The sequence below is a fragment of the Condylura cristata genome, unplaced genomic scaffold, assembly GCF_000260355.1.
Source record: "Condylura cristata isolate star-nosed mole 26May11 unplaced genomic scaffold, ConCri1.0 scaffold00028, whole genome shotgun sequence".
Lineage (NCBI taxonomy): Eukaryota > Metazoa > Chordata > Mammalia > Eulipotyphla > Talpidae > Condylura > Condylura cristata.
In genome coordinates, this window is record NW_004567129.1 from 6,114,532 (window position 1) to 6,141,781 (window position 27,250).

Sequence of the window (27,250 nt, forward strand, 5' to 3'; positions counted from 1 at the left end):
TGAGAAATGAGTGGCCATGACCCCTGAGGCAGGGGACCTGAGCAAATCCCTCCCCCTCCATCTTCCCATCATCCCATGGCGGACCTGCCAGGGCTGCGAGCAGACCAGTTGACCTCCGAGGCTCCAGAGAGCTTCAAGTTTCTGTGGCGGGGCCTAGGGCCCCAGGCACTCATGTTTGGAAGCTTCTCCACAGAAGGATCACTCTACACACACACACACGTTTGCTGCTCTGCATCAGGTATGTGGAATCCCTGCCAGAAGCCGGCTCCACAGGTGCTAACCCAGGTAACCAAGCACCTGTCCTGGCTGCGGTCTGCAGGCGCCAGATGCTGGGGTGAAGGCTTGGCACACACTGGCCCCCTAAGTCTCCTGGCAGCTTTGAGGAGCAGACATTATCAACAGAGATCCTCATCCCTCCATCTCAGCTGGGAAGCTGAGGCAGAGAGCAGAAGAGTTGTCTCCCCAAATTGTACCACCACAGAAACGCTGGGTGGGAGGGAGCTTGGCCACTCTGGCCGACACCCAGCCCAGGGCCTTCCGCCGAGGAGGTGGCCCTCCCACCACTGCCTCAGGCACCGGCGCAGACCTGTGTCCCACTGGAGAGGCCAGCGGAGGGTGAGTGGGCCACGAGGAGCTCCTGGCCCTGTGGAGCCTGCGGCCAGAGGAGTCTGCTAGGATCAAGTTGCTGACCGGGTTCCAGGGCACCGACTCGGGGCCTCGGCAGACCCCGGTGTGCCAGTCTCCCTGTCCACATCTCAGCCTGCTGGAGTCTCTATCAGCCCTTCCTTGTACGACAGTGTCCAGCCCCATGACAGCAACTCCGCCCCCAGCTCCTGTGTCTTGTCAGGAGAGCTGGGGAGTCTGGCCGGGCGGTCCTTTGCTGGGCTTGACTGTCCAGGGTGAGGGGTGGTGACCTTTCCCAGCCTCTGACATCCCAGTCTCGCTTCCCAGTCCTCAGGGCAACCCGCATCAGTCTCTATATTCCCTCAAGGCCCCGAAGGCCAGGGCTTCTCCCATCTATGCTGCAGCCGCCCACCATGGCTCTTTTAAATCCGGGTATTTAGGAAAGAAACAAAACAGGTAGCTGAAGGAAGCTGCACAGAGAAGAGTAGCTGTGCCTGCCTCTCCCTCAGGTGGGTTGGCCTCACCCACGCCCACAGCTTCTGCCAGCCCACCCCACTGGGCACGGGCGCCAGGCCGCTGCTTTCAGCTGGTGACAGACTCAGAGGGACGGAGAGCGGCGTTCGCAGAGGGACTGGCCCAGGGCAGGCACGCAGCCACCTACCGCAGAACTATAAACACGTCAATTGCACACAGGTGCCCAGCAGCTGATTCCCAACTCTGCTAGACCCCCAGGCTGGCTGTCTGGGCTGTTCAGGCCTCGGCTTCCGTAGGACCACCCAGCCTGGGTTTCAGGGGTACGTTTTCAGTGTTACCTTGAAATGTGCAGGGGACAGTTGAAGTTTCAGGCTATCCAGGAAATTTTTGGCAATTTATATTACATTTCAAAGGTATCAGGTTTTAACAAGAATAGGCCTTCCTATAAGAACACAACTAATCAGGATTTGTGCCTTGCAGGGCCCTGCCGTGGAAAGGCCACACCGTCCAGTCTCAGGGACCAGCTGCGCCTGCCCCAGGGGAAAGGCCAGGCTGCAGCGCCATGCGTGGCTTCCCTGGCATCCACGATGCCCTTGGAAGGCTCCTCAATGCCACATTCTCTGCACATAAATCATCTGGTGACAGCAGACCACTCTTAGCAAGAACCAGCTCTGGGAATGTCCGATGCCATGATATTCTCAGAAGTCTCGAGAGGAAAACACCCACATTACAGATAAGAACACTGGAGGAGCCGGGCCACAGCCACAGTTACAGCAGCCCAGGCTGGAGGGCCGTCTCCTCCATTCCAGTATGTGCGCTTCTGGCCAGCTGTGTGAGGATTGGAGTCTGTGAAATCAACGATGCAGCTAACTTTCCTGCGCCTTGGAGGGGATGCAGATGCACTCAGGGTGGTGACAGCGTCTGCCCAGTGTCTAGCCCTAGAAGGAGCCGAGCCCTCCGATCTGGCGCTAATAATGCCTGGAGGGGACGGGTGTCCCCAGGACCAGTTAACTCACCCAGGGCCACAGCTAACTGCTGTCTGTGGACCTTGAACCCAGCACTGGCTCAGAACCTGTGCTCTTCACTTGGATCATATTGGGGAGTGCTCTGATCTGCTGGGACTTTGTGGCTCCAACATGCCTGGACAGCTCCTCCCACCGGCATGTGACTAGCAGCTGCAGTTAAGATAAAGTTGCCCCTAAATTGCAATCTGGGCTCCCCCAAGGTAAAGAGGCTTCAGGAAGTATAAACCCTGACTGGTGGAAAGGTCCAAGCAGTGTGAGCTCAGACCTGGCCAGAGATAAGAGGCACTGCCCAGCCGCTGGCCCATCCCTCCCACAGGGGAGGTGTAGCAGGAGGTCTGGGGGCGGCCTGAGAGAACAGAGTCCTCACTCAGAGCCTACTTAGGAAGACGGGGGGAGCTGTGTGCCCACTGCGTGACGGAACTCAAAGCCTGATTGCTATACGAGCAGTCACGGAGCTGGGGCCACGGCTGGCAGTTCCAGGTATTTGTGCTAACAGCGGGAGTCAGGAAGGAGACCAGAACAGGGTCGTCTCAGCCCAGTGGATCCGGCCTCAGCCGCACAACCAAAGTGGCTTAAGCTGAGTTGTCCCTGAAGGGCTGGGGGCAAGTGGGACCTCTTGCCTTGAAGAAACTGAGCCATGTTTGTGGAAATTTCTCTGAGCAGAATACAGAATTTCCTCTGGACTTGGGGGATGGGAAAAAATGTGGCTGTATTTGGTGGTGCCATGAGCAAGGCTGGAATTGATCCCCGGCTCCTCATTTCTCTCAGGGCCCAAGCAGGGATGAAGGAAGCCTTTGGGTGCCCTGCACCCCAATTCCTCTCCTGAGGACAAGAAGCCATGTGCACATGTGTGCGCTTGCTCGCTTTCAAAGACACGACTTCTAGCATCACACAAATGAAGCCTGGGATGGCAGCTTCCCAGAGCTCCTGGCTCAGAAGTGAGGCCCCCCCAGAGCAGACCCAGGCCTCCCGGGGCCTGCTCCAGAGCTGTTCCCACCAGTCAGGCCTGCACAGAGCCTGATCCTGAGTTTTATTTCCCTCACGCTGGGCATGGTTTGGGGGTCTGGGCTGAGGCAGTCAGAAGGGCCATTGCCCCAAAGGGCACATCCTTCACAGAAGACTTCTACATGTCCACACCACAACACGTAGATGTGCACACACAGCTACGCAGACCCAAACGTGCCTGGCCACACACCTAGCCCCCAAAATAGTCCCCTGTATACACACAACCACACCAAGCACATAGCATGCATCGAGCACACAACACAGAAACACACCCAGGCACATGCGTATTCACACGAACACACCCTTGTCCCCAAATGCTCAGACACACGCCTGCATGCAGCCACTCGAGCATAAAAGTAACACAAATGCAGACACACCCACACATATACCCCTACAGAGAAACCCACACTCACCCCACATCCAAGTCCTCTGTTCAGACATGCTCGGGCACCACACAGCCACTGTCAGGCCGCGCGCCCCCCAAAGCCACTGGAACATACACAGACACCCTCAAAAACTCAGAGTCCCACACACGCATTGCCAAGCACACCTCAGCAGGTGAGTGACTCACACACACACTCTCACTTATGACACGCAGGTACACTTGACGCCTGTGCCTCCTGGACACATGTGCTGGGCGCTCAGGCACAAAAGCACCCTCCAGCACACCCCACTCACACACACTCCGTACGCCGGCCCGGGCTGCCTCCAACCAGCAGACACGGCCGTAACCAGAGGCCCAGTCATGCCCCTGCCCACCCCACTGTGACGGGCACGCAGAAGGGACACTCACAGCAGCTTGAGGATTTCCACGTAGCAGCCGAGCGTGCGGTCAGCCTGGGGGCCCAGCTCGATGCTCATGGTGCTGCAGGCAGGGCTGACCATGAGGCAGTCAATGAGGTTGGGCTCGCTGTCATTGCCCACGCTGGCCGTCAGCGCCGGCTTGGCAGTGCTGGTGTGCTCCACCTCCACGTGGATCTCGCTGGAGGCCACGACCACCGACTTGAGCCGCGCCTCGGACAGCGTGGCTTCCTGAGACACCAGGTCCGGGCTGGGGTGCAGAAGGCGCAGAGGTAAGGTGGGTTTCCGGTCGCAGGGCTGCTGGCAGCCATTCCTGATCTCCTTCAGGCTCGGGGAATTGTCGCGGCTAGGGGAAGAGACAGGGCAGGGGTGTGAGAAGTCCCAGCCCAGGAGACAGGGGATTGCCCTCCTCCCACCAGGCCCAATGGCAGCGCTGGAAGCTAGCACGATCCCACCCACAAGTGAGGAAATGGAGGCTCGGTCAGGGCAAGTGGCTTGCTCAGGTCCCGATACGGGGAGGCGGAGATGGCATCCAAACCGAGACTTGCCGCTAGGGCCCTGCTCTGGCCCCGTGCACAGCAGGAGCTCACATATTGTGCAACGAAGGTTGAACGTGGATCTTCAGGCCATTCCCACAAAGCCCTTGGTGTTCACGCCACCCAGAGGCTTGCCCTGGCCACATTCCCAGCATGTCATGCCACCCACCAAGTCATTTTGCTTCTAGTAGTTTCCTGTAGTCTGCCACTCAGTCCCCACCCAACCCAACTGCCATCCTGGCCCCCAGGGCAAGGCCCAGACTCCCCTCCAGCTGAATGAGAATGCTCAGCACCGGCCGCCCTGTGCATTCACACCAGAAGGACACACACACCAAACTTCTAGGCCCTGGAGTCTGGAGGTCCCTCTCACCTGCAGGTCTTAGCAGCGTTCCCACCCCACTTCGCAGACCCCCCAGTGACAGCATCTCCGCCAGCCTGTTGGAACGGTGCTTGCGTTCACAGGTGGCAGCAGCGAAAGGGCTTAATGACAACATGGGTGTCACCATGGCTTGGGAAACGCTGGGCCCGAAGGATGGCGCCAGGCTTCTGTGGCGGGACTTATCAAGCATTGAGGCTGATGGCAATGTCTTCCCCACTGAGTGTTCCAGCAACGGGGCTTTCTTCCTGACGCTGCTGGGCCACCCAGGGCTAAGCGCTACCACACAGAGGCTCTCGGGGGTCTGAGCAGAGAGTATGAGGGTCTCACCACTCCCGGTGAGGAAGGAACTCCCTGAGGCCAGGTGACCTGCCATCCACACAGCTCGGGAGTGAAGGGGGCTGGGACTTGAAAATGCAGGCCCCTCAAACCATGGGTGGTCCTGCTCCATGAGGGCTGCCTTCATCCCCTGCACCCACAGCCCTCACCCGCCCTGCCCGATCCCCTTGAAACCAGCTCTGGGGCTGGACCCCAGGGTCCCGTGAAGGCCAGACAGCCTGCTCGCCCGGCCCATCCCTGAGCGCAGCAGACATGCGTTGGGTGCTGCTTGGGGAGGAGCACGCTCCTCAGGCACAAGGCCTGGCCACGTGGCTGGAAATCTTCAGAGTCGCTCCGAGGGCCGAGGGTGAACGAGCTCCGGATGCACACAGAGGGTCTTCCGCAAAAGTACGAGCAACAAGCCAGGTCTGAGCTGAGCCCACCAAGAATGTTTAATAAATACACTTTGAACAAAATCTATGGGCTCAAGTCTGAGAATTCTACAGTTGATGGAAGACTGTGTGTGGTCCGTGGGCGGAGGGGTGGTGAAACTCACTCTCTGGGTTTAGAGCTCATTTGCTACCAAATGTTCAACACTCCTTCTCCCTTTGTTTGCCTTTGCTGGGATTTAGGAGTGGATTTTCAAGGCTGTTTGGCTCAGATTGGGTGATTTTCCAGCGAGCTACGCTAACCTGGGTCAAGTTGTCTGTTCCTTTGTGTTGAGTACATCACGTACCAACCAAGAGCACTGTGGGCAGGCCTGGAGGACATCACGGCCTTTATCTTCCAGAGAGTGACCAATGAGCCTGGGAAAGGGCAGCATCGCGGCCCGCAGGGTGACTCCAGAGGAGTGAATGCTGTCACGTGGCACCCAAACTACTGTGGGCTTGAAGGCTGGGCTGTGGGCTAGGAGGTGGGCTAGGCCTGCGTGGGAGGGAGCCGCGGCTGCTAATGGCTCCCGCCCAATTAACCTTCTCTCAGGAGCCACCAGAGGGGACTCTGGACAGTGGTACCCCATCAAGCCCCTTCTCCACCCAAAACCCAACAGCTGTGGTGCTCTCAGCGTAAAACAGGAATTTCCAGAAGCCCGGAGGTACAATCTTCCTGGCCAGAACTTTCTCTGCCATTTCCCCTTTGCTTCGCTATCCCCCTCTTTGCTCCAGTCACACTCAATTTCCTTCACACCCCTTCAGTGGCCTTCAGTAAGAAGCAGAATCCATGGACTCTGCCAAGAATGCAGATTCCTTGGCCAGAAATGCTGAGCCCAAGAAGATGCACGTTAAAGGAGCAGCCTGGGTCTCTGAAGCAGGCATGCAGGACCACAGCTAGCAGCCTGCAGTTGATGCAAATCCATCTGACCGCTGACCTCCGCAAGGCCATTCCCTCTGTCTGCTTCGGGTCCCCACTTAAGTATCACCCTCCAGGCCTCCCTGGTGGTGCAGGTGTTAAAATCTCAGTGTTATCAAGTTATTGCCAGCCACTGCAGCATGAGTTTGATCCCCAGGCAGGGAGCTGACCCAGAGGGCGCAGCAGGCCTCCCCCGTCTCGCCCGCTGCTCCCCTCAGCAGTGTATCTCAGTAGATCTGCCTGTTCTGCTCCCTACTGTCTCTGGGGAATCCTTTCAACCCCCACCCCTCTGGTCTACACCCCAGTTCTTCTATGCAGAAATATATAAAATACATCTTTAAATATAAGTAAATATCACCCCTAAAGGGTCCTGCGTGCCCTCCCCCATTGTGACCTCTGCACCCCTTTACACAGTGGCTTTCTTACAACTCTGGCACTTCCTAAGCTTGATCCAACCAATATGTGGGGCCAGATAACTATCTGAGGGGCACTGTCCTGCATATGGCAGTATGTTCAGTGGCCTCCCTTACTTCTACCCAAGCATGCCAGCACCCAGACCCCTGCCCCACATGTGGGGATCCAAATATCCAGAGAGGGAAAAACTGTCCCCAGGTGAGAACCACTGATAGTAAAACATCTCCAGGACCCAGAAACTTCTTGTACACTGCCACCCAAACTCTGCCACAACAGTGGGCACTGTTCTCACTGATTCCTTTTGTCTGTTCTGAACTTCATGTACAAAGAATCACATCACCTGTGTTCCTGGATCTCAGGTACCTAGACATATTTGGTTGTTTTGCAACTGTGCAGTGTATCACCTGAACAACGGGACAGGGTGGCTGTAACACATGCTACCTGTACCCTGCACATCATCTCCTTTCCCATGGCCCCACAAGTCACATAGAAAGTTCTAAGTGAACGAAAGGCATTGGTGTCGCTGAATCCCAGCAGCAACCCGTGAGTGAGGAGAAAAGAGCTGGTAACTAGCCAGTGCCATCGCTCCCTAAGCGGACGCTTTGAATGGCCCCAGTCTCCCAGGAGGTCCTTGCACAGGGCCCGGCGAGGCCACCTGCTTTTAACACACACCGCTGGCTGTCCTCCCTTCCCGGCCTGCCTTCCAGTGCATCCTTCAGTAATTTCCTCAGTAAGCTGCTTGTGCCCGAGCCCTGGGATCCAAGGCTGAGCCCTGCTCTGCCCTCTTCGGGCCATTCTCTACCCACTGTTCCGTTTTACTGTTGTCACAGAGTTTCTCACTATCTGGCACGATACCCCGCATTCACAGGCATGGGCACCCCTCTGGCAGGCTCTAAGCTCCGAGGGCGGGGAATCTGCAGCTTAGTTTTCTCCCAGCATCTAAAACTGCACCTGGCTTCCAGCAGGCACTGAAGACATACGTGCGAGCCCCGGGCAAAACAAAGTCTGTGTTCGCAAAGATGAGACGGGAGCAGTGTGCGCTTGCTGCCGCCAGGGTCCACACAGGCACACACACCTGTACCCCAATGGACCACACATGCAGGCAGTGGGAAAGCCTCGGAGCAAACACTTGTTCCTAAAGCCACGTCAACACGACGGCCTGTGTCACTGGTGCTGGCCTGTCCAGTTTGCTTTTCTGGAACTATCTCGGGGTTGGGCCCTGAGGTCACCAAGCACAGGGGACTTGGGGTCACACGGGCCACTCCACCTCCCTCGCCCAGTCAGGCGAGGACGAGCCACCGATGTCAGGGTCTTGGCCTCTCTGTCCCCACACTGGGTGGCAGCGGCCCTTGGGGGCGGAGGACTGACCTGTTGATGAACTCTTCGTAGCAGGAGTAGATGGCAGCCAGGCACACGGCCACCAGGTTGGGCAGCACCCGGGGGTGGGGGCAGTGCCCTGTGGGGCCGTGCATGCTGGAAGAGAGCAGAGGAGAGGGTGAGCAGGAAGCTTTGGCGTTAGAGCTAGTCAGGCACAATTTGGGGGTGAGGGAGGCCCCCAGATCTCTCTAAGGACCTGGCTCTGCCATGGGCAGACAGCAGAGCTGAGCTCCAGGTCACAGGCTCCAGGTCCAGCTAAGTGACTGTCACGGGGGACTTAAACTCTCACTCAGTTTCTTTGGCTGTAAAGTGGGGACCATGGCTTGTCCTCCATGGGCTAAAGTCTTCTCGTGAGAAGACTACAGGGCTCCAAGTCTCTGGCCAGCCAAGACTATGTCTGGGGGCTCCAGGATGATGATTTGTCAAACTCCCTTTACCCTCAAAAGCAGTCTGCTTTTAAAGGAAAGTTACAGCCGCCCTGGCCTAGGGGCATAGATATACTGAGTCCTGGTACTGTTAATCCTGGCTGTCCTGTGCGTCTGCACCTGAGGCCTGGGGACAATATCCATTAACAGCCCTGGGAAATCATTGTAGGCACTGAAATAAGAGAGCTAAACTAACACCCTTCACAGCCCGTAGGGGTGTCTCTGAGGTGCCCCAAGGGCACCAGGGCTCCGTCAGGAAGGACCTGTCACTTGCCTGAAAATGCTCTGTGAGCACCAGTGAGAATATGTGGAAAATGTGTTGTACTGGCTTTACTAGGTGATTAGGATTTTTGTAAAAATTGAGAGGGGTCTACCAAAGACCACTAACCCTCCATCACACACCCTCCCTGGTCCCAGCACCTTGAGTCAGCTCACAGAATCCTCCCCTTCCCAGGCGGAGGTGCCCACTGTGGTTTGCATTTATAGGTGAGGACACACACAGAGCACTAAAATGGCAAACCAGCAGCAATATCATTTCCTACAAAGCCACACTCCAGCCCCAAGGTGTGGGGGCTTAGAAATAATCAAGACCACTCCTCACTAAGCAGCAGGCCCTGAGCTAGGGAGGTCCTCATATATCCTCATATATCATCTTACTTAATTGCACAACCACCACCCTGTGGATCTGGAGGAAGCAGGATCAGAGAGGTGCAGCAACCGGCTCAGTGTCACACAGCAAGTGTGCGCCTCCAGCCCCAGGCGGCTGCGAGGTGACAGCAGAGACCCTCACACAAGATGAGACTGAGGTATCAATGAAGCAAGGGGCTGTGCGGTGTACAGAAGTGGTCAGCGTGGGGGGAGAGACCCACCTCTGAATGAACTTCTTCACCACTTCCATCCCCGCATTGAGCTCGTTCAAGGCAAGGATGTACTCCTGAGTAAACAGCCTCAGTCGCGGGCACTTCCCAAAGTCCTGCAGAGAAAGAGGAAGGCAGAGGCTGGGGGCACGGTGCCAGACACTAGACGGGGCAGTGGGACTGGCTCTGGGAGAGCTGTTGGTGCAGAAGGCAATAGGTACATACCAACCAACCATGTCTGCTCTCTAGAACACACATTTTTCACCTCAAAGAGCTGGCCCATCGCAGTCATAGCCTGCTTCATGGCTGCCTGCGGAGGCCAGGATGTGCCCAGCTGTCAGAGGCCTCATGGCACTTGCCCCGGTGTGGCAGGGTCGCATGCCACAAAAGCCATACCAGGCCTGCCCTGTGCATGACCACGAGGCCCTGCACATGTCAAACGAGGCCCGCACAACCCCGGGAAGCGAGACCCTGCTTTCAGCCACCCGAGCGCTTCGGTCCCTGAGTTCTGCGAAGTTACATTGAGCAGATGGTAACTCCCGTGTCCCACACGGCTTCCTAGGGGAAGAGGACACCTATTCCTTCTCCCGAGCCAAGGGCAGAGGTGACCCAACGACAGAGGGGGGCCCAGGTGGGGACCGTGCCTGTTGTGGGCTCCTCCTGCTCTTGCTGATGCCATTTGGGGCCCGAACAGTAGGGATGTGGTGCCCCGGTGTGGCACTGGTATGACGACAAAGGAGGTCTCCAGGCTCAGCTGTCCCTCTTCCTGCCCCGCTCAGCAGAAAACATCAACCTGGATCAGGGCTGTGACCTAAAAGCAAGACTCTCAGGGATCTCCCTGATCCTAGAACCCTGTGAAAGCCCTGGGTGGAACACGTGTGCACTCACAGGAGCGTGTTTCTAGAAAGGCTACTTCACCTGGAGTCACCAGGGCTGAATCAGGGTTCTTGAGAGAGTGGGGCTCATCCGCACACATCTTACCTAATGCATGGCTTCCTCACATGGCAGAGGCCACGGAGAAGGCTCAGAAAGAACACAGGTGTGCACACACCTGACACACACATGTAAGCTTGAGCGCGCACACACACAGCCCTCTGCATGGAGAGAGGACTGACATTTGTTTGTGCTTTCATACTGAGGAAAGCCCAGGCTTCCCTGTCCCCAGGGAAAAGCATGACAAGAAAGCTGTGTGGCCTTGGGTGATAACACCCCTCTTGACACTCTACTGAGGTGAAGGCCATAGGAACACATTTCCAGCCCCCCGTCCACCTCCTGGGTTCTGTGATTGTATAACAATTACGTCAGCTGGACCTGCTGAAGACATGGGCCACCATCATTGCTACTGGATTTCGGGATCATCAAGGTCATTTCCTCAGAAGTGGACATAACAGATGGGTCTAGCAGCCTCTTATCATGCAGGTGAGGACATTTTGCCTCTGGAAAAATCAATATGCTCCCTTGGAAAGTAAGAGGTCGGGTCCACTTGGGGCCCCGTGCAAGTTCTGGCCCCCTGAGCCCCAACGAGCGCACTCCAGGGAGTGGCATGTGGCCACTGGGGCCGGGCCCGGCTGTAGCTAGGGTCAGGATAAAGAATTGTTCCCATCAAATCTCCCGGGACATAGTGAAGACTGTTTCCACTAGTGCCTTTTTATTTCGGTCCAGCCAGGAATGCTTTAAGAGATGCTCATCTGAGGAATGGGGGATACCTGGTAGACTTGTAGAAGCGCCCTCACTCTCTGCACACCGCTTTAGTATGCAGCTGTGGAGTATGTTTCTCTCGTTTTCCAAATGCTCAAATGCCTCTTCTGTAAGAAACGGGCTCTGAGCGTGCAGGGGAGTTGCCGTTCATGTCAAGGTGCTAGGTGTCTGGTTTGGGCAGGAGCTGGTCTGGACCCCCACACCAGCCAATGGCCCCAACTCCAAATCAGTGCCCCAGCCCTGGGCTGGTGGCTAAGCCCCGGGAGCACCGAGACAACGACATTCTGCCGACACTGCTCACAGTGTGCAATCAGTAGTCGCCCGCTGCAAAGTGGGAGCGTGGTGCCTCGGAGCAGCTCTGGGCGCCAAGGTCCCTTCAGGGGAGTGCTTTCCAAGAGCAGTGGGCGTTCTTGGTCCTGGCCAGGCCCCAACAGAACACTATAAATTCTGGATTTTCCCTGTAGCTGTTCTGTTTATACTGATTATTACTATCTAGTCCACATTCATCCTAGGTCCATAAAACCAAAAATGTTTCTGTGACTGAGGAGGTGTTGGCCTGGCCAAAATGCCCTGTCGGGCAAAAGCTGTGATGGGAAATGGTCCTTTGCAAGAGCAACTCTGGAACCTTAGTTCAGGATTCTGGAAGGGTCTGCCCCTCACTTCATATACACCCACCAGTGATTGGAGGGTAACAAAGCAGATCTTTCCCTCTGAGCTGGCAAAGTCAGAGCGCACCTGCCCTGAAATGACCAAGGCCCCAACTAAAGCAGAAAGCCGCCCTCTCCACTAGGTTTTGTGGCTGCTGCTCAGGCATTCTGGGATATATCCTGTCCCTTGGCGGGGATTGGTCTGGTGATTTTCTCTTGCTTGGTGTGAGCTTGTGGATTTGGGAAAGGAGGACCCCAGAGGCAGCACACCCCCACATCACATCCCACTAAGGGCACACGATGTCACCAAGGACCATCACTGCTGACATCAGCCTTGACTGACCACCTAACCATAGCGTGGTCACATCTGGGAGGACACCCCCATGGCAGCCCCATCTGAGCAGTGAGGAGTGGGGCTCCCCACCCTGGAAGGTGGCGTGTCTACAGAGGTTATCTGTGATTCTTTTACCTGGGACCGCCCTTCTCCCCCAGCCACCATTTTTTTTCTTACTCTTACCTCCTATGAAAAAATTCCTCCTGTTTCCTCAGTAGGAAAAAAAATACATAGCCAAGGAGGACTGGCTACTTGAGCACCCCGATTTAAACAATGTCCCACCCCTGTTCCTGTCAGACTGGGCCACCCCACAACCCTCAATCATCAGAGAAGGCAAGGCGGGAGGGGTCAAAGCCCCATGCATTTGCCTCTGGATCTGCGGCCTGGGTGTCAGGGGCTCACCATGTTATGCTTGAGGATTCTCTGGACCACGGGAGTGAACACTTCGATGACCACCATGGACCGGGGCCGCTCTCTGCAGTGCTGGGGGAAGAGAGGACACAGTCAGGGGAAGCGTCGTAGGGTCCAGATGTGGCCATTCAGCTGTGATCTCCTGACCACAGTCTGGGGCTCCCAGCAGGGCAGTGGGCGGTGGTGGGGCCTGGGTTCCCTTGCTGAATACGGCACAACTTTTATTTTCATTTTCTTGGACTTAGACAGTGGATAGGAATGGGATTTCCTGTTTACTTTGTGCTTTAATCTGAAACTTTGAGATGGTTCCAGATGGTGTAGACATGAGTCCATCAGACATGATCCTTTTAAATACAGTGAGACTTGTGCCTAATGAGGTTCAGGGCCTGTGCTTACAAAGCAGTCTCTCCTAAAATCGGGTTTCGACTGCTTAGACACCAGTGATCTGGAAGGTTAGCTTTTTAGTTGTTGGCTGGGATCAGCTGGCAGCAGACTGCAGGCCGAGCGCAGCTCTCAGCACCAGTGTGGTGCTTGTCAGTTGTGACCAATGGCCTCGGGCAGGGGAGACAGAGCCCCAGAATTTGACCTGGCCTGGACCCGACAGAGTTGTAAGTCCAGCCCTGCATGAGGATGTAGACCTGGGACACTAGAAGTCAGGGCTCTCCTGGGAAATCCAGGTTGAATTAAATGTCCTCAGACCTCAGGGTCCGGCCCCCAGCTGGCCGGAGAGGCTGCTGAGCATGTCCAGAGAGACCCCAGAACAGCCCAGGAATGGTGACTTTGTTTCCCTCAGCTTTCCTCTCTGGACACACTGCGCACTGGGGAGGCCCTGAGGCTGCAGCTCTGATACCCTCATGCTGTGGGGGAAACAGCCCAAGGGGTCAGGAGCTGGGATCCCTGTTCCGCAGGACAGGCTGGGCTATCCTCGGACCAACTAGGGGTTCTATCAGGAAATGCTGCAAATGCTTTTTTCTAACTCTACAATTTTGTAAGCTGTGCTGCCAGGAACCCAGTTATGATTTACCGAGACAAAGGTACACTGTTCTAGAATGAAAGTTTGAAAATCATGAAATCTAGGAGAAACCATCCAGCTCCAGAGAACAGGAGCAGATCTGGACTAAAACAGGCAGCATGGCTGAGAGATGTCCTGCTGGGGCAAGGAGGGGCGCAGCTGGCACCACTCTGGAGCCCCGGCCTGGGCTCTGGCCGGACCCTGCCAGGGAAGTGCACCCTCCAGACAGGGGTTCTTCGCTGTCTGCAGACTCAGCAAGTTTAGGCCTCCCCACCCCCCGTGGGCCCCAGGGAGGGACTCGATGGGTGCACCTGGGTGCTCCCCCGTTTGGCCTACCTACCCGTGGACCAGGGGGCACGAGCAGGCACATGTGCACGTTACAACTGGGGTGAAATGCACCTGGGTCCTTTAGGCCAAGGGATGGGCCGGCTCATGGCAACGTGGGTCACTGGGAAAGGTCTCCGTGGGGACACTGGGCCGAAGGGGACGACGCAGCCTGTCTCCCTAAGGCACAAGTCTCAGGTCCACTCCTGGGCCGGGGGTGAGGGAAGAGGGCAGAGCACCCTCCTCAAGACAACCAGACCACCCAGTCAGGGGCTTGTCTTTGGGTGGACACGACACACGACACACGACACACACGTCCCCCGGAGGACCGTGTGTGGCCGTGCCAGGAGGCAGGGGCCCCACAGCCTGAGCCCATAGAAGCGCTCCGTTACAGCAAGTTGGGGGGAGTAAGGCATGGAGAGCGCTGGGGCAGCAAAACTGGGCCCGGGGTCCTTTCAAGGCCATCAAATCATTACAGAAAAGGGCCACACGGCAAGAACAACACAGGCTCATGTGCTGGTGCAGCAGGGCGGCCGAGGCGTGCTGTTGGAACGAGGGCTCCCAGGCCCCAGGTGCTCTGGGCACAGTCCCTGTTAGTTCCACTGTGAGGCTGGTACTGTGTCCCTGGGAAGGGAAGTCCTGCTCCAGGGTGCCCCCGGCTCACCTGGCATGTGCACATGCTCTCCCGGTTTGGGGAAAGCCCCACAGCTGTGCCCCCACGGTGGGCCAGCCAGCACTCAGAGGCGCCTCGGCTAATAATAACCCAGCTTTGACGTCAGGAGCTCAGGAAACCTGCTGCCGAGTTCTCCCCAGACAGCCTCCGAGAGAACCCAAGCAAAAGCCGACTCCTCCCTGGCCCACAGTCTGGATCCCAGGCCTGGCTTACACCTGTCCGCTAGAGATGGGCTGTCACCCATTTCTAGCAGTGTCTGGGACTCTGACCCTAGTTGGCAGGGTCAGAGCTGTATAAACCCAAACCACAGTGCACATGCAACGACGGTGGGCTAAGCCCGCAAACTCAGGCCCACACAGCAATGCCGTACCTTGCAAAAGAATTCACAGAGATCAGGCGGCGGATGGTTGTTTTCCAGCAAAGGAGCGATCGCCTGAAAGACAAGGAACAACGCCGGTGGAAGGTCAGCGGGAACGGTGCCAGGTGTGTGTCCATAGCAGAGCGTTGACCCTAGCAAGCATCGCCGCTGCCTTGCCACCCTTTGGGCGTAAAAGGCTCACTCTCCAGCCTGTAGGCCAGGGTCCCTTCCTGGGAACAAGGGGGACTTACAGCTCTGGGCTGCACCCAGAAGAAACACACCTAATGAAGAAGCGTGTCGCTTCAGAGGATCTATCACCTGCATCCATCAACAGCCCTGGTTACGGGTAGGGCACAGGGCTTAAGCCCAGGCGTGGTGGGCAGGGGGCAGGCTGCAATCGGATTTGGGTGCTTGCTATGGTGTCTCCTCACCCGGCCACCGTGAGGCTGGAGATGACACACACGGAGCAGCTTCTCAGCCCGGCACAATGCATTCCGGGGCTGTGCTTCCGGGGAAGGCGGCTGTCCTGGGCACCGTGGGGTGTTCAGCAGCACCCCTGGCCTCCGCCCATCAGATGCCAGTAGCGCCCAGGGAGGGCTGACAAGCCAGAACGCTCACATACTCACTCACTGGACACGAGGGAGACTAAGACCCTGGCATTTGTTTCTTACCACTCTTCCTAGGCTGGCCCGACCTCAGTTCTGGGTAGGGCCCTGGGGTCTGAATGGTGCCTGTCCTGATTTTTCTGTCTCTTTTATAATTTTATGATTTGGCAAAATTTCAAATTCAACTTTGTTTTGTGCAATTTTTAACAAATCTCCAGACATTGCCGACCACCCCCCAGGGACAAAATCAACCTAATAGAGAACCTTGGATAAAGTGCCTCTCACTAAGTGTAAAAGAAAACTGACTCTCCGTGTGAGTTTGGATGGTCAAGGCCCACAAGGGATCCACTCTTTTTCTTGATTGCCACCCTGCACAGGTGAGAAACAGGAGACTAGGACCCAAGCAGCAAGGCCGCTGGACTGTGTGACTGTAGGCAAGCAACTCAAACTCTCAGTTTATAAAATGGGGAAAACTAGAGTTACTATTCCTAGGGCTGTGCTGGGAATGAAGACAGCAAACTCTAGGAGCTCTGGGGTCTCGGGCTGGGGCTAAGCCCCTTGCCTCAGCCCACTCTGCACTGGCACAGCAGAGCGGTGACGGTTTTGCCCGACTCCCCAGGAAGGCTCACTAGCTCAGACCCCCTCCGGGCTTCGGAGGGTCTCCTTGACCTACACCCCTTTCGATGTGGGGAGGAGCCTCTCGGCCTCCATTCGCAGGACTATCTGGGAAAGGAAAGCAGAAATGGGTGCCCGGAAGGGGTGGCCTCTGGTTGACCAGTCAGTGAATACGTGGCTGTGAAAAATGCTGCCATCTTAACAGACACCGCGGTGACCTCCATGGTGGGCTCACCCCCGGCTACCACTAAGACAGGGCCTGTTCGTTTAGGGCTGCACTGTCCCCTCGGCGGGCACCGGTCACTGCAACCATTCACTGTCTAATGGACATGAAATAAAGAATTCAAAGAGAAACATTAAAGATGCAGCAGCCTCATTTCAAGGGCTCGCTGGTCCCACATGGCAGTGGCTACTGTCTTGGGCTGGGCAGATGTCCAGCATCGTAGACAGCTCCTCTGGACAGCGAGGGCAGGGGTTTGGAGGACCCTAGATGATGGCAAGGGACCTCCCCCACAGCCGCAGGGCCCATCACGACTCTGAAGATGGTTCTGATAAGACAACAGTGATGCTGGAACCGCTCCGCTGTGCAGGAACCTCAGCACCGGGCTCCGTGCTGACCTGACCGCGTGACTTCCCGGTCCCCTTACTCAGGGATCAACATCACTGCCGAAGGTCCCACAGCCAGCCATGGCAGGGCCAGGATTTGCACCAAGTCTGTGACTCCAGAGCCTGAGTTATCCTCAGGCTGCGTCTCAGGCCTGGCTCTGTGCAACCGCTCTGGTGACAGCACTACACTCCTGGAGAAATGGGGCAACCAAAGGCAGCCGCACACCCCCAGTAAGCCCGGTGCCCCACTACTGCAGGGTCTTGGTCAGAGACTTTGTCAGACCTGGTGACGAAGTGAGGAGTGTCAATGGCACTGGAAGTGATCTGAACGGCCGTCAGGATAACTGAAGTATTCTAGAGGCTGCACAGAGAACAGTGGGCAGGTGGTTCTCAAGCGGGGCTGAGTCTGTCCCCACAAAGGGGGGGCATCAAGCCAGGGGAGCAATACCCGCACAGAGCAGGTCAAGGCCAGGGCTGCTGCTCTGCCCCTGAGGGCACCCCGCCCACCAGGACGTGCACCCCCAAGGTCACTGGGGCCCGCGGGTGAGAAACCTGGAGTAGGCATGAAGGAAAAGCCTGGGAAGAATCTTCAAGATGTTAAGGGAAAAACAAACACAGAAGGGTATATCCAGTACCACATCATTAACGTCACAAAGAAAAAATAAAAGCAACCGTATCTGTGTGGGTTTGTCACCACCTGGAATTGCCCAGGGTTGTCTATGAAGAGGGTGCTGGGAGGGGGTGGGATCGTTTTAATCCTTTTTTTTTTTCCCCAATGAAAAGCTACTCATGAAAAATACTTGCAAAATTAAAGATAAATTTAATAAAATTAAATATTCTTCTCTCTCTTGCCCAAGGGCACAGTTAGTGCGGAGTGGGTGGGCCCAAGTGGATTTTGAACTCGGGTCTCCTGTTGTCCAGTGTCACACCGGCGGTGACCAGCCAATTACCTACTGCACTGACACACCCACCGACAGGGAACAAGCACAACCAACACCAGTTACTATGAAAGTACCGAGAAAATCTGGTACATACCACGCCCCATGGGGAGATTACAGGACCAGCGGGCCCAGCGGATGATGCAATGGCGGGGATGACAGGGGGCTGCAGAAGGCCCAGAACAACAGTGCTGGCAGCCGAGCAGACGGAAAGAGAGGCTGGCAGCTGGAGGGTGGAGGCTCAGACCCTCCGCTCCAGTGCTTCCCTGTCCTCAGGCATCTCAGCAAGGAAGCTCAGCCCAGCCCAAAAAAGAGGTCAGCCCAGACAAACTAGATGGGGGATGGACACAGAAAAGATCCCTCAGATCAAAAATTCCTTTCCCAATCTCCTCTTAGGTCTAAAGCGCTGGGCCTCCTTCCCAGGGCCGAGAAGCACAGCAGACACACAGGTGTCACCAGCAGGGAGAGGAAATGCCAACTCCTTACCTCCCCTCCAGTTTCGACCAGCCAGAGTCTTCCAGCTTTGCCTTCACATGCGCCAGGCAAGTGCCTGAACTGTGTTTGCCTGGGGAGCTCCTATCCAACCTGTGTGACCCCAATCGCCTCCTCCTGGAAGCCCTTCACCATCTTCCCTGGCGAGAAGGCTAGGAGTCTGGCCTCTGTGTTTCCTAACACCCTGAACAGATCTCGGCCCTTGACCATGTTCCTTTTTGATTATCTACTGATCTGCCAGGTTCTCTTGGCACACCAGAAGCCCTTTGGAGATGGGTTGATGCTGTGGGACAGATTAGTGTCTGACACACACTTGTTCTCACGAAGTCAACAAATGTTTGTGAAGTGAGTTTTAGGAACCTACCAGAGGAAGGTGGGAGTGGTGACTGGGATGCCCCAATTCTGGCAAGAGAGGACAAGCCAGCAGAGAAGAGAGGACGGAGCGTGGGCCAAAACTCTCCTTATCCAACACCAATGAGCACTCACTGTGCCAGGTACTGCAGTCAGGGCTCCCCGGAAGCCATTGCTTGTATGCTCTACAATTGGACAGCTGAGCTCACTTCCTTTCATGCCCACAGGGCCCAGCTAAGGTAAGAGGGTGGTTCTCCAGGGTGATTCTCCCTTGGTGATTCTGCCAAGGCCAATTGGGGGTGGGAGGGGGGCGTCCCGGAAGCCCTAATTCCTCTCAGAGGAGCCGGAGGGGCCCAGTGTCTGGGATGTTGCCCTAGCATCATGGGCGGCAGCCATGGGACCTCTTGGGCAGATGACTATTGCAGGTTCTTTCCGGGGTATCTGAGGTTCTGCCTCCCTGCTTTCCATTTTTTTTATATTTTATGTCCATCAACTCTGAACTTTCTAGAATACACCATGTTGTCTTAAATCTCTGTATCCTTGCATGCTTTCTTTCCTCTTTCTGGAATGTCTTTAGCCTGTTTTGTCACCTGGCAAACTCCTATTGACCCTTCAAAACCCGGCCCTGATGTCTCTGCATCTAGGAAGCTCTCTGGCTTTTCCCCATATGGATTTGTCCTTCCACTTTCTATACTACATGCCTCTGTGTTTGTAGTAACTGCATCTGTCTTCCCACAAGGCATGATGAATACCTGAGCTGCAGGGGCTGTCTCAGGTGCCTGGAGCAAACTGCACAGCACAGTGCTTGGCTCCCAGTGGCAGCAACTTCATTACTTTCTTCTCTAGTGAGAGTCATGTTTCACAGCTTAAAATCACCCAGGGAGAGCCTTTACCCCAAAGATGCTTACCTCATAGTCAAGACCCCCAAAATAGCATTTCACTTTGTGTATTAGAAGGAATTTAACCCAGCTACTATTTGTGGATTAACTAGGAGACATGTCCTGGGGCAAGAAAAGAGTATTTACCTTTCAACTAAGACAGTGAGGCCTCAGAATAAATTACACAGTCCCTGCCGTCTCCTGTCTCCCACCACAGACTCAGGAAGGAGGTGATTAGGACAATGTTCGCTACAGACCTCAGGACTGATAATTACACACACACACCCCTATTCTTTCCCTCCCCTCCCCCCACCAGCTGGGACTCTGAAAGGCGCAGAGGCCGGGAAGCACACATCTAGCTTGGTGGAAACGACACAACTGAGCAGAGTGGACGCATGGGTGGAGCCCTGGTGCGTCCCACAGGAATGTGGTCAGGGAGGGGGCGGAGAGGGAGACTCACCACGATGATGTTTTCATGCTCCTGGGCAGTCAAGTTTGTGTTCTGAAGATGGGTGGATGGGGAAAAGCAGGAGGAAAGTGAAACAAAAGGAGAAAAACATTATGAGGAAATTGGAACATTGTACTGCACAGGTACTACGATTTCCTAAAGCTTTCAGTGCCTGAGAGAGCCTGGTCACTGTCTGACTGTGGAGCAGGTCAGAAGACCCACAAAGGCAGGCCTGGGAAGGAGGAAGCTTCAAGGCAGGCAGAACCGAGTTCCTGTCTCACCAGCTAGCTGAGTCACTTCTCGGGGAGACTGTTCCTTCTTCCTTAAAAGGGGGGTCCTTCTTTAGGTGGCTGCGGGAGGAGATAACGCAGCAGCTCACCCCCTTGGCCCCTGTCATCATGATGATATATGGGAGCTGGCAGGCAGGCTCGTAAGAAGCTACACAAAGAAAATTTTAACTCTATGCCAGGAAGTCTCTTAGGAGCAGTGTGGAGTCTTACTTCAGTGGTTCTCAGCCCAAGTTCCTGAGGAACACTGGTGATTCCATGAGCTGGCTCATGGTGTCTAAGGGAACTTCATTCTCTAGCAATTAACTTGTAAAAACAATATTAAGCTGAATGGATTAAACTTGGTTTGCTATTTTTTCACCCCAATCTGGAATTTTCTGACACAATTGGTACATGTTACCACTAACCTGTGAGTATGCAAATGAGGAGAGGAGTGAACATGTGATAAATGAGAACTTATGGGAAAATTCAGAGATGGCAACTACTTTCTCTTTTGCTAATTTTGTGGAGTGGTCTGCTTTTTCTGTCCGTCTCAGTGGACAGCGTTTTTCACTGGCACCCATCAATTCCTTAACTGAGACATGCTTGTGCTAGTAAAATGGTCTCCTCATTTGGACAGTGAGCGGCCCTTCAGCTGTTTGGGTTCTAGGAAAGAGCCCCACGGCCCCCACCACCAGGCCTAAGGAGCAGTAGGGATCTACCGTGCCTACAGGGCTCGCACCTGGGAACCTGCTTTTGCCCACTAAGGTGCTGCGGGAGGGATGGTGCCCTGGGACCCAGGGTGCATGCAGGGTTGCATGTAGGAGAGCGTGAGGCTCCAGGCGCCCGTGGAGACAGCCTGACCACTGCACTCAGCACCTGTGAGCGCAGGCCACTTTCCGGATTCCAGGGCCTTTTCTGCTGTGGATGTTAGTGGAGTCCAGCAGCCAACACAAGGCAGAGCACTGCACAAGTCATCTTCCAGCCAGGCAGACGGGAGCCTGGCTCTGCTCCCTCCATACAGCCCACGCCAGCTTACGGTATCTCAGCGCCGTGCTGCAGCTCTGTTACATCCACACTGCCCGTCTCTTGCGACAGTGCTCCACTATGGGGCACACCGGCAAGTGAGCTAGCTATTTGAAACCAAAGAGGTAAGGCTGCTGGCCTGGCAGCACAGGTAATGGGTGCAGGCTGGGAAGCCCACTACTGAGCTAGGGTGCCAGAAGATGCAAGCAGCGTTCTGTCCCGCAGCACCTTTCCAGAAGGAGACTTGGGTGACCAGTCACTGTGCTGCCCAGGTCATTCTGCAGGGCAACTCCTCTCCACCAAGACTATTTCAGCCCTGAAGGGAGGGTGCTCACTAACAGTGCTGTATCAGGACACAAGGCCCAAATACTCAACAAAGGTGTGCTGAGTGGGGGCCACAGGCTTCACCTGGCTGGTGGAATTTTCTTTTTTAAAGATTTATTTATTCTTTATGCATACAGAATTGGGGTACAAGCCAGAGGTACAGGGACAGTGAGAGGAGTCACCAGAGACAGTGGAGAGCAGAACAGGCAGATCCACTGAAATACACTGCTGAGAGGAGCAGTGGGTGGGTCAGGAGAGGTCCGCTGTGCCATTGGGTCATCTCTGGGGCTAGGGATCAAACTCACATGGATGCGGCTGTGGCCAGCGTGCAGTGCTGCGTCCTAACCCGTTGCGCCACCAGGGAGGGGCAAGAATTTTCTTTCCCAGAACTGTTTTGCCACTAACAGCCCCCTCCTCCCTCCCTCAGGATCCTGCCCACCTGAGGGCAGGGTCATTAGGTAGAGTCCACGGCCTCTTACCAGAGGCTGTGATCTTTAGTGGTCACAGACACAACATGAGTGAGTGAGAAGAGGAAGAATCTAGCCCCGTATACTACAAGCCAAAAGGGCGAGGGGGAGGGAAGGCCTGCACTTTTCCACCTGTCCCCTCAGACATCCAGCTGAGTGAGGGCGCCTGAGGCTGAGAAAGCAACCATCTCCCAGTACAGTGAAAATGTCACTGTACTGAGCACTCCCTATATCCCAGGAACAGCACTTGCACCGAACCCGAATCAGGTGTCTGAGCCTCAAGTCTATGAAATGGCTGCTCATCTCAGCCCCTATTCTATTCATAGGAAACAGGTCACAGAGAGGTGTGCGAGCGTGGCCAAGGCCCACAGACCCACAGGCTCTGAAGGCGGAACTGGGTCTCTTGTATCCCAATGCACAGCTGGGCCTTCCTGCCGGCTGAGTCCCCATCACTCAGCTCAGGCTCACGTCTCAACCCATGGGCGGACCTGGTGTGGATCCTGGCTCACCTCTTCTCTGAGGGGCCCCATCAGGTGACACTGCCTCTAGAGCCACCATCTACTCTCCTGCTCATGTTCCTACTGGCCCTGCAGGGGGAGAAGGTCAGTGATGGACACTACATGCCCATCAGAGTGACGGTGGCAGAGTGCAGGCTCAGGGGTGTGAGTATGGCTTGGAGACCATGAGCCCTCACGCAGTGGTGCTGCCTGGGCAGGTGTGCCCTAGCACTTGCCAGTAAGCCCAGGGGCACAGTACAGCGTGCCTGACACACTGTGGTTGCACAGCAAATACCAGCTTTTTCTGCCTCCCCTCACATACCTTCATCTCCCCATGCTAGTAGCTCTTGGGGATGGGCTGACTCTCGGGTCCTTGCTTTAAAGGCCAAGAAGTGATGCAAAGGCCCAGAGGCATGTGCTCACAATCTGAGAGGGGAAGGAGTCCCCCCAGAGGATGGCAACTGCGCCCATCTGTTGCCTTCACTATCATCCTAACCAGGGGCTCATTTAATGGCCTGATGGTACTGAGGCCCGTGGGGCTGAGGAGTGGGCAACGCATCCTACAGAAAGAGCCAGCAGCCCTGAAGGGAGATTCCCAATGCTCACTTGACCATATTTCTGAGCAGGTCCTCAGTAGCTCTGGGCCTCAGTTTCCCCTCATGTGAAATAGAAACCACAAGGCGTGTAAGTGTGAGGTGAGATGTGGTGTGCGTGGTACTGGCACCTACCTTCTCCTCCCCGAAATGAGGTGACCCCCAGGTGGCCTGCCAGGCCCCTTGTCTGCTCAGCATGGGAAGCTGGACTCAAGGTGGAGCAGGTGGCAGGCAGTCTCAAATTCTAGACCTAGCTGCTCCTAGGTGGAGCAACGGGCTAGGACTCAGCACTGCAAGCTGGCCACAGCTGCTTCAGTGCAAGTTCAATCCCCGGGCCCAGAGGTGACCCATATGACACAGCAGACCTCTTCTGTCTCGCCTGCTGCTCCCCTCAGCAGTTCCACAATCTGCCTGTCCTGCTCCCCACTTTGTTTCTGGTGAATCCTCTCACCACCCGTGCACCTCTGGCCTGAACCACAGGTCTGTATGCATAGATAAATGAATCTTTAAAAAAAAATTCTAGAATTTGACCATAATTTGTTTCAGACACTTATCTTTACTCCTCGGTGGAGCCAGACTGGCCATCCACCGGAAGGCACATTCTCTGCCCCTCTGCCTGTGACTCTCACTGCCACCCACATCCACCTCCTTCCAGGGGGAGGACCCTCTCCATTCAGCAGGCACAAAGGCCTGCACAGACTTCCTGGACCGAGGGGCAGTGACCAGCAAGAGGTGGTTCTGGATAACTTATGCCTAGCTCGGAAGGGAACAGGGGTGCCTGAAGAGCAGGGGCCACTGCCTGGCGAGGGGACAGAACAGAGGGGCATCACTCTGGTGTCTATGCATAGTTTCAATCAGGAGTCGTAGCTCCAGGTTCTCCACTGGGCCAGTCAGGCAAACAGAGAAGAGAAGTTTATCGATATTTCTGCAGGCTTAGAATAGCCTCAGAACAGAGTAGCCAGAAGGAAGGACGCTCCCTTCCAAGGACAGCAGAGCTGACTTGCTGACTAGTGTCATCCCTCACATCTGTCTCCCTGCTCGAGTGGAAGCTCCAGGGGGCCAGGGGTCATCTTTACTCAAAAGCCCAGAATAGTGCCTGACACACAGCGCTCACTCAGAGTGTGGGGCTGTCTGGCACAGCAGGTGACATGAAGAGGGGGCAGCGCCAGCCACAAATGGCTGTCAGATCTTCTGACTGATTTTTAAGGAGGACCTGGAAGTTCCCCTTTCAGTGGTGAAATCTGAGTTTTTAAATCCTGTGCTAACCAGACTGAGTATAGTTGACCCCTGGGCAACTTGGGTCTGGACGGCTTGGGTCACTTCCATGCGGATTCTTTTGTAGGCGGGAGATGCACATTGAACAGTAACTACAGTACAGCACTGGGAATGCATTTTCTCTTCCTGGGACTTTCCCAAGGCCATTTTCTTTCCTCCAGTTTATTGTAAGAACAGTGTCTGAACATATACAACATACGTGTCAATTGGCTGTTTGTTATTAGTAAGGCTTTGCACCAACAGGCTACTAGCAGTTCATTTTTAGGGTAATCAAGTCATATGTGGATTTTCAACTGTGTAGGAATCAGTGCCCCAAACCTCAAGTTGTTTCAGAGTCAGCTGTAGGCTGTGGTCAGTGATCTGGAGCTGAGGTGGACTGGCAGTGGGAGAGATGGGCAGGAAGGCAGGCAGCCTGCAGCTTCATTGATGAGCCCACTCAAGAATGAACTAGAGAATTCTGAAATCAGCTGTCACCATCATCACCACCACCACTGGCCCAGCCTCTGGCCTGGTCAGTCCCAATCCAGTCTGGGGGCACAGAGGGTGGTAACCACTCCAGCTTCATCTGACTACAGGCCTGTCTCACTCAGCAGAAACACAGGGAGAAAGCCTCTGGGCCCCTGGGATTGCTGGGGGCACCACTCACCTCTGTCAGCCATGGGAGCTTTGAGCCCAGTCTGCTGGCTGGCACTAGGATGGCACTTAGCAGAGGATGTGAGTTACTGAAGGGGGAACACGGTGCAAAGCCAAGTCGAGGGAGTTCTCACCTCTGAGAGCAGTTTGGAGACGATTTCCAGCGGGGCCTGGTTGATGGAGTCATCCTGCAGGGGGGACGTCAGGGCCATGTCCACCAGCGTTCGGATCTCCTTCAAGACAACCTCCCAACGGCTGGGGTTGCTCAGGACTTTCTTATATTTGTAAATCTTTTTCTGGTCGGGAGAGAGAAAAAGGATGCAAATGTGTCACTGAAATCCGCAGAGCGGAAGGGAGGAGAGGATCAAAGCATCAGAAGTGCTGGGGTGTGAGAGGTGAGCCCTCAACGTGACCAGCGGGCCCGTGAGAAAAAACTTGAAGACGGATGTCCTGCCATTCCCAGCGCGGGGAGAGCAATCCCCCCTCTCCAACAACTTAAAAAAAGAACGGCGCAATTTGCACACTCACTCCCACGTCTTCAGCGCAGTGAGGATGAAGACATTCACAGGTCCACAAAGGGCGGTGTTTCTGTCTGTCCCTGTCTCGCGAGGTTCGCTCAGAGAGGGGGACTCCACTGAGCGACTGACACACAGGCTGGGGATTCACCGCCAGTCAGGTGGACACAGAGTCCGGCGCACACCAGGAGAGCGAGGCTTGGGGAGACCCACAGTCTCACCCTCACACGGCGCTGCTCCGGGGAGGCTGGGCCGGGGGCTCCTGCCTCCTTCAACTTGAGGTCGGCTTAGTTCCGCCTCTCTGACATCATGGAAACAGAAGCCCTCAGAAGACAGAGGTCCCAGCCAAACGCTCCCGCCCGCCCGCCCCCAGCTGCCTGTCCCCCAGCTGCCCGGCTTGCTCGGGAGTCTTTCTAACTGGATGAACTCCTTCATTAAGTGCGCTGCTCCTTGGGGAGAGCCTAATTTTAGTGCCATCAGGCCAGCAGCCAGCTGGGGTGACCTGTCATAATCCCTGAGCCAAGATCTGACTGAGGGGAGGAGAAAGGGGGGCAGAGGAGGTGAGGGTCCTCTCACCCCATGTCCCCGAGGTCCAAATTGAAGCTTGCAGGCTGCCAGGGTCTCACCGACAGCTTGGTTTTGGAGCTAGGATTACCGAGTGGCCTCGGGACCTCATGCCTTACTCGAAGCATTTGGGTTCCATACTGAACCTACCGCGCTGAGTGGGGTGCTTTGGGGGCGGGAGACAGACTTTGAAGTCAGCAGCCTTGGCTGTTCCCCTGAGTCACCTGCTGAGCCTCAGTTTCCTCTTCTGTGTATGAGCCATGAAGATATACTTTGCTGCCTCTTCCAACATATAACCCTTGTAACCCCTGGTCCCTCGCGTCCCCCTCTCTGTCTGGAGTTGAGTCGTTAAGCCCAGGCTGAGCAGAATCGGGCGCTTAACTTGTCTCTTTTGAAAAACTTTCAAGAGGATGAAATGTACAACCCACAGCAACACAAATAGTATCCCATTTTCCTTTTCCCCATTTGTTTTCACACTGCATGATTTTCTGAAGCCTCTTACTTGCTAATCATACCCCCATCACCGCCACCATCACCCACATAGTTAACTCACACCAAGGTTCATTCCCAGCGTCACCCCAGACCCTTCATGTAAATGTGCAGCAGCCTCTGCCTCCCTCTGCCCCTCCCTCCCTCTCTCCCTTCTCCAGCCCCTTCCCTCCCTCTCCTTCCCTCCCTCCTCCTCTCCCTCTTTCTCTACCCACCTCCCTGCTTGCCAAGGCTCAAAGCCTCCCTTCATTCCACCTCCTTGGTCTGACTGTTTGCTCTCAGCCCTCGCACACATTCCAAGTCAAGAATCAGAAAGACACACGCTCCCCAGCAGAAGGAACGGCTGTTGACGTGAAGACAGCGTAGTTGTCACTGGGCGGGAGAGGGGGGGACCAGACATGTAGGATGTAGGTCCTATAGGATGGGGTGAAATGGCCAGCCAGTTCTGGGGCTGAGGTGGGGGGGGGAAGTAAATTATAAATAAGCTGCTGGAGGGGGCAATGGGAACAGTGAGTAGTTCCTGAACGCCATGACTAGCGACAAGACGCACCCAGTTCGCTGAGGCTTCCCAGGGACGGTCACCAGGCTGGTTTCTAGTTACCGTGGACACTGCCAGGTCTCTGCACACAAAA

General features: G+C 55.5%; 1 protein-coding gene across 3 annotated transcripts in view; it reads right to left on the reverse strand.

The window, feature by feature from the left end:
• CMIP (c-Maf inducing protein) overlaps window positions 1-27,250 on the reverse strand; it is a 191,481-nt gene that overhangs the window by 15,415 nt on the left and 148,816 nt on the right. For all 3 annotated transcript variants that reach the window (XM_004690346.2, XM_012730619.1, XM_012730620.1), the window contains 7 exons: window positions 25,185-25,346; window positions 19,982-20,023; window positions 15,049-15,111; window positions 12,661-12,741; window positions 9,592-9,695; window positions 8,289-8,393; window positions 3,922-4,275 (listed from right to left, as the gene is read on the reverse strand). In XM_004690346.2, coding sequence (XP_004690403.1) covers window positions 3,922-4,275; window positions 8,289-8,393; window positions 9,592-9,695; window positions 12,661-12,741; window positions 15,049-15,111; window positions 19,982-20,023; window positions 25,185-25,346 — 911 coding nt within the window. The remainder of the gene's footprint in view (window positions 1-3,921; window positions 4,276-8,288; window positions 8,394-9,591; window positions 9,696-12,660; window positions 12,742-15,048; window positions 15,112-19,981; window positions 20,024-25,184; window positions 25,347-27,250) is intronic.